General features: G+C 49.1%; 1 protein-coding gene across 2 annotated transcripts; it reads left to right on the forward strand.

Annotated features, from left to right (window-relative positions):
* Positions 1-329: 329 nt before the first annotated feature.
* LOC103595187 (chromosome unknown open reading frame, human C9orf116) lies at positions 330-6,584 on the forward strand. 2 transcript variants are annotated; one of them, XR_550923.1, is made up of 4 exons: positions 330-707; positions 1,727-1,805; positions 3,741-4,026; positions 5,874-6,584. XR_550923.1 is itself a non-coding variant. In XM_008578524.1 (3 exons), exons 1-3 carry the CDS (start codon positions 574-576, stop codon positions 3,927-3,929), a joined length of 402 nt encoding a protein of 133 aa, XP_008576746.1. In that variant the 5' UTR covers positions 330-573; the 3' UTR covers positions 3,930-4,687. The 2 variants fall into 2 exon arrangements, 1 of the variants encoding a protein (XP_008576746.1); XM_008578524.1 differs by lacking the exon at positions 5,874-6,584 and having other exon boundaries at positions 3,741-4,687.
* Positions 6,585-6,959: the final 375 nt, after the last annotated feature.

The raw sequence follows: 6,959 nt of genomic DNA on the forward strand, positions 1-6,959 counted from the left end.
GCGGGAGGGTCCTGGGGGGGTCGCGGGAGGGTCCCTGGGGGCCGCGGGAGGGTCCCGGGGGGGCCGCGGGTGGGGGTCGCGTCCCTCCGCCGCGCGAGCTCTCGCTCTCCAGAACCGTTGTCAGGTCTGAGCAGCTTTCGGCTTAGGGGGATTCCATAAAGTCAGTAAAATCCCAGGTGCAAATACAGACTCGGGTGTCGCGGGCATGAAGTGACCGGGGTCAAGCGCCCGTGGCGTACACAGTCAGCGCCAATCGTTGCTCGCCGAGCGTTGCCGACGGACCGGGGGCTCGTTTGCCCGCACCCGCTGCCCGCCGCATCTTTGCAGAGCAGCGGGATGGGCCTGATGACAGCAGTCACAGCCCCGGCGCTCGTCGCCGCACAACCTTGGCGGGGCTCCTTCTTGGGTTCGCCCCGAAGGTTCTAGACCCGTCCGCGGAGGGGCCCCGGCCCCCCGTCGCGGTGCCTTTAAGGACCCGGTCCTCCGAGTCAGGTGACCGGGCCGTCGCCTAGCAACAGGACGCGGCGACCATCCGCGCCCGCGAGCTGGAGCCGGGTTCCCGCCCGGGGCGAGATGTCCCAGGAAACCCCCCAGGAGTGCGCGGAGCCCGCGGAGCCCGCGCAGCCCGAGAAAACCAGCGACCACTACCGCGTGAGCGAGGGCCTGCCGCGCAGGTTCAACCACCCGGGCTGGTTTCGGGGCTACAGGTGAGGAGGGTGGGTGCTGTCGCCGGGTGTCCCCGCCCGCCCTGGCGCCTGGTGCTCAGGTGGCCCTGAGTGTCAGACCCCTCCCCCAAGGGCCGGCCCGCACAAGTCCGGGGAGCGAGTGGTCAGCCGGGCGGCTTGTGTTGTCATTATCATCGGTGAGCCGCGAAAAGTGCCCCCAACGCTCTGCGGCATGGGATGACCCCTGTGGAACCCAGAAAACCCGCTTCTGGTCCCAGTGCCGCCGTCTTTTGACGGGGGTGTCTTCTCTGTATCCTGAAACTCCTCCCCAGGATGGGAACACAGACACGCTGCGTCTTCCTGCTTGAGTCAGCGAACTGTGAGCTGGCCGGGGGACTGTAGACTCCGGGAAATGAAAAGAAACGCTTAATTACTGCCAGGCAGGGGTGAGCAGCTCCCTGCACTCCCGCACCTCGTCCCTTCAGCAGTCCTATAGGGTAGGGTCTTTTAGTGTCCAGTTCTCCAGCAGGGACCACTGGGGATGTGGAGACGGTCGCGAACCCACAGCCCACTCAGCAGGACTCTCCTAGTAATGGCCAGTGGCGGTATTACTGACCACAACAACACTTCCTTCTTGATCTGCCCCTGATAGAAGCAAGGCCTCAGCAAGGGCGGCGGCCCAGAAGCTCAGGGACCCACTGGTGGCAGGGTCTGGAGGCCCCCAGCAAGTTGGCTCACCCCCCAGCTAATGACATCGTGTGCCAAGGCCTTGCCAGGGGTAGGGGTCAGCATCTGCTGCTGGGTGCTTTTTAGGGACTCCACCTGCCTTGGAAAGAGCAGGGCAGTGGCGAGCAGAGGAGTCTGGACCTGCCAGGACAGCCAGCCCCGCACACCCCGGGTGCCCACCTTCACCACCCTGGCCAGCTCACTCTTTCCTTGGGACGTTGCCAATGAAGCTCTGTCAGCTGGAGCTCCATCAAGTGCCGTACTACTTCAAGGCTGTGGCTCAGGCAGAATTAGAATAAACGAATGGGATGTAGATTGTGTTTCTCATCTTCCAGGGCCAAGGAGCCTGTCTCGGTGTACAGGACCAGTAACCAGGCATATGGGAGCAGAGCCCCCACCGTGCATGAGATGCCTGTGAGTGGCTGGCAAGGTGGGGCGTGGGGGTCTGTCTCTGAGAAGAGGATAAAAACCTGGAGTTCTCTGAAGGGCATCACACCAGAGGGAGCTGGAGGGGGAGGGGCCCAAAGTTCCAGTCACAAAGGGGAGGGAGGCCCCTTAAACCTTTTGGGAACACAGCAGAGAGAAAGAAATGAATGGATGAATTATGTGTGAAATGGTGTATAGAATGAGAAAAGTGCACATAGACTTGCTTACAACACTGCCCTCGTCCCCCGTACACACAGCTGTGCATATAGCGTTCGTACATACACACAGCTGTGTGGTGTTACCATGTACACACGGCTGTACGCACAGCGTTCACACATACACACAACTATACAGTGTTCACACGTACACACAGCCATACATGCTATGTTCACACATGCACACAGCCATATGTACACACAACATACACACATTCACACAGCCATGCACACATACACAACCGTATACACAACATTCACACATACACACAGCTATACACATAGTGTTCACACATATACACAACCATCCTTTGCAACCTAAGGCAGTTGGTATTGAGGACTACTTTCTTTCTGAATTATACTTTATTTTATGAGATACTAACTTGTGGCCTTAAAAGGCAGTACCAGCTGAAAGCTCAGATTTCAGGAGGGCAGGGCACGGGGGGTCCGCAGGATCTATGTGCTTTTGGGGAAGCCCAACCCCTTTTTGAGATTGACCTCCCACTCCAGGGCATCCCTCCTAGAACTCACAGATCCCCTGCATGCCCAGAACATCAGGACCACCCTTTTTGGGGTGAGAAGGGTGTGTGCGTGTGTGTGTGGTTTTTTCCAAAACACTCATTACTTAATAAAGATCTGGTAATTGCTTACTTAGGTGTGTTGTGTGGGTGATAGAGCTCTTGTGGGAAGGAGATTATTTACCTAAAAATTTTCCAGAGCATTTGAGAGTCACGCTCTCAGAATCAAAAGATCCTGAGTTTTCCTGGGGATCAGGTATTTCCATGAAAAGACTAGCAGATTCACTCACACGGGTCCAGATGTTTCAGCTTTATAAAAGGCCACGAACAAAATGTTCCTGTTGTAAACAGTAGGGGTTTTCCGTTCACTAGTCTTACCAGGCAATGGCATGTGAGGTGTGAGGGTATTAATGAGGAAAGTGTCGAAGGAGGTTTTCCCTGCTTCTTACCACCTGCTCAGTCTGGAGCCTGTTTTTCAGTTTCTTGACCAAATGTGGGTGCCGGACTCAGCGAGCAGCTGTTGGTATTTATCTACCATGTGGGGACAGGAAATAAAATGCATAGGAGGAAATTATTCTCTATGATACTGTAGTGGTAGATACATGTAATTGTATGTTTATCAAAACCCATGGAATGAACTCTGGCTGGAGCTCAGTGCTTCTTAACCTCAGCAGGGCAGCCCCTCCCCAGACTACTCTGGTGGGGTCTGGGCATCAGAATTTTCTTAAAGCTCTGCAAATGATCCTAATCACAGTTAGGCTGAAACCCACTGATATAAATATTATTTCTATTCCACAGAAGAGAAAGACGAAGTTCAGAGAGGTCTAGTAATGTGCTCAGAGTAGCACAGTTAGGAAAAGCAGACCTGGGGTTGCTCCAGGCCTGATCTCCATGTGAGTGCTCATAACCACACCCTGTGTGGAAATGCTACACCCAAGTGGCTCTGTAATTTATCCTCTATCCATGTTATAGTGAGATGAGGCCCTACTAATAATTACTCCCAGACATCAAACATAAATTGGGATGGTCGGGGGCAAACTAGGCCATCTTGCCCACCCTGGCTTATCTGCTTCTTAGAAATAAAGATGGCATTTTCTTACAAATTCTTACTTTTCTTCCCAAACTACCTAACTGATTGCTCAAAAATATTGTCATGCATCATTAACCCTAGTGTTCCTTTTCTCTTCCAGAAAGTATTTTTTCCAAATTCAAATAAATTTTCTAGACAACTTGCAGCCAATGGAATGTTCCGGAACAATACTTTCAACATCTCTATGGAGAAGAGCGTGGTGACGGGCCCTGACAACTACATCACCTCCTACGACCGGCTCAACTTCCACCCCAGTTACAATGTCAACAGGCCTTCCATCTGTGACTGAGGCGGGGCTAGAAAACCCCTCTCAAGGAATCTTCTGACTTCAGTGGCCTTCCGGAAAACTGTCATCCGTGATCCTTGAAATTCACCCAATTATAAAGGTAGACTTCACCTCTTTCTCTGAAAATATTTTTCCTCCCTAGAATAGAAAAATATGCAAATGGGGCTGTAATGTCCTGCTTTCTGTATCTTACATCTAAGAAGTACATGGAAAAGATAGTAAATGGCTTGACTTTCTATAAAACACGTTGTCATGTCCTGAATTCCTGACTCATTTGACATTTGTAATGAAGGAGCAGGGTTGTGGGCGCCCTCGGACCCAAATCCTGGCCCTAAGGCTGGGAATGCCAGAGTAACTCCACCAGAGGCTTTATTTGGGAGCCACTGTTACACACAAGAGCAGAAGCAGATCTCTCATCCTAACGCCCCCTGGCTGAAATCCCTGCACAAACACTGCGAGGCCCCCAGGGGAGCCCGGGATGCCTGCGGGGTGCGAGCAGACCCCTCCTCAGCTTTGCTAGACAAGCCTAGAGCAGGCAGGAGGGAGCCATTACCGTCTGCCGCCCACCCGAGGGGCAGACCCCCAAACACCTCTGATAGAACACACACTTCCATCTTGCCCAAAGTTACAAATAAGGGGCAGGGGGCAAATGAGAGGAAACAAGACTGGCAAATGCTGTTTACTGTTGAAGGGGGTAATGTGTACATGGGGGTTCTCTATGTTTATTTTCAAATTTCAGTAAAAAGTTTGAAAAAAGCAAATGGAATAACTTGTGTTTTTCTAAGGTGAGGGTATTAACTACATTAAGTGGATTTTTAATCTCTCTGTAGTACTACATCAATGTTTACTATGAATTACAGGGCCCTCTATAAGAAAAAATGTTCTTTCAGTGCTAGGGTATATATTTCAGACATATTTTTTCCTTTCTTTATGAGAGCAAGATGTGCTCATTGTAGGAATTTTGTAAAGTATCGAAACTAGATAGAACAACTCATTCTTACATGCCACTGATAATACCTTGCTACAGAGATTTTATCCACAGGGATTTTACTCATTTATGAATTAGGGAAGAAATTAAACACTGTGACTGGCTATCTCTTCATTATAAACTTTTTATTACTAATACACAAAAAGTAAATATTTTGGCAACATCCTTAGTGTCCAATTTGGAATGGAAATAGTTTCCAGAGAAAATCAATGTATTTGATAAAAAAGATACAAAGCTAAGCTTGAAAACAGATTCTGTGTAATGTCTTTCTCCTGAGCTGGAAAACCAGCAGGTTCCAGGCATCAAGCTGAAAATAGGTTTTTTAGTTTTTCCTTAAAAATATCGAAACGTCAATAACCCATCTGTGTATCCAAACACCCTGGAAAGAATGAATTCCTTGATTCTGAAAAGCAGGTTAGCAACTCCAGGGTAGGATAAAGCCATCAGGCCAGATAACTGTCCCCAACCCCACCCCAGAGCTGTGAGCACCCTCGCTACTGTAATGAGACGGAGGCAGCTTCGTCCAAGCCAAGCGCGCATCTGAAGAACCACGAAATCCCCAGTTCTAGGCTGAGGGAGCTTGGCCCCAGCCTGGGAGTAGCGGTGGACAGACAAACGGTATCCGCATGGGTGCCGAGCTCGCCCGTGGGCCTCATGGGGTTGATTCGTCATCGTGGTTGGGCGCCGAGATTGCTTTAATTGGCCACATCCAATAAAGTGCTATTTCTGCAACAGCCACTAATGAATTAATGCAAACTTAGACTCCATACTTTATTTAGACCTATTCTAACTAGAACATGTGTCTGCGAAGATGACCGCTGACACAGTGTGCACGCCCGTCTTTCTCCAGCCCAGACTCCCGATGTCCACGTCCTGGCATCTGCCCACTGCTCGGCCCTCGTTACCTGATCCGATCCTCACACCCGGGGCAAGTCTTACTACTGTACCTCTGCTTTCAGATGGGAGAATGAGGATTCACAGGAAGTGCTGTGGGCAGTCCCCAGGTTTGAGCCCGCCTTGGGGATGTCCTGGGAGGTGCAAGGCCATCAGCATCTGACCCCGCAGACCAGCCCTAACTTCTCTGTATTTGCACGAGTCATACAGGAACTCCAGTGATTACGAAGCTCAAGACCTTCATCTTTGTAGCCTATGTCCAAACTGAAATCTTTATGTGTTGAGGAAGAAAAAAAAAAGTTTAGATCCACTCATCTAACTGAATGCTGGAAGAACGTGTTTTCCATTTGGGGTTATAGCGTACAAAATGGGTGGTTGAAAGTGAAAGGAAAATGACATCCAATCATTCCTCTGACCTTGGTCCTTTCTAAATCTTAAATCCAGTCAGAACAATTACAGAAAAGGTGATCAAAACATTTAGGGGGACAAATCAGTTTTCAGAGACATTGGAAAAAACAAAGGGCACAGTCATTGAAAACCTCTCTTCACGAGTAGGTGTCTGCTTTATTTGTCCTTTTTATTCCACTTGGAAATTAAAAGTTGAAAAATAAAGTTTCATTTGACTTTACTAATCACTTAATGAAGCTGCTAGTTTGGTTTAAAACCAGTAACTTCTTACCCTATATTTTCATTTACATTTCTGTATTTTTCTTCAGCAATCTTTTATCTTTTAATTAGAGTCAATTAGAATAAACAGTTTCAAATACATAGTAAAATATGTTGACATTGAAAAAAAATCTCTAATACTCAGTACACAAAATACCAGAAGCCTCAAAGACTTTGCAAATGCTGTCATATGGTCACCCCTCCCCAACAGCCATGCCTGAGCGTGAACCCGGTTGTGATGTGCAGATACCGACGGTGGGTTTTGTGCTGTTTTCCCCTCTAAACAGGCCCTCTCAGTACTTTTGAAGGAGAGGGGATAAAGGGGGCAATCTCTTTTACATTTTCATATCAGCAGATCATATCCTAATATTTAAAGTTATTGCCTGATTTTCCAATGCACATTTACCTTAAGTTGGGCAAGCCCGTGGTCTGACCAAATTCTGAGCAACAGATAAAATAGAGGGGACTCTTCCCTACAGGAAGAC

The sequence above is a fragment of the Galeopterus variegatus genome, unplaced genomic scaffold, assembly GCF_000696425.1.
Source record: "Galeopterus variegatus unplaced genomic scaffold, G_variegatus-3.0.2 Scaffold1707, whole genome shotgun sequence".
NCBI classification, from domain to species: domain Eukaryota; kingdom Metazoa; phylum Chordata; class Mammalia; order Dermoptera; family Cynocephalidae; genus Galeopterus; species Galeopterus variegatus.

What these genes read in the sequence shown, in the direction of transcription:
- LOC103595187 (XM_008578524.1), top strand. Translation starts at nt 574, where the DNA reads ATGTCCCAGGAAACCCCCCAGGAGTGCGCGGAGCCCGCGGAGCCCGCG. An exon ending in GGCTGGTTTCGGGGCTACAG is followed by an intron (nt 708 to 1,726) that starts GTGAGGAGGGTG and finishes CTCATCTTCCAG; the next exon opens with GGCCAAGGAGCCTGTCTCGG. An exon ending in CCACCGTGCATGAGATGCCT is followed by an intron (nt 1,806 to 3,740) that starts GTGAGTGGCTGG and finishes TTTCTCTTCCAG; the next exon opens with AAAGTATTTTTTCCAAATTC.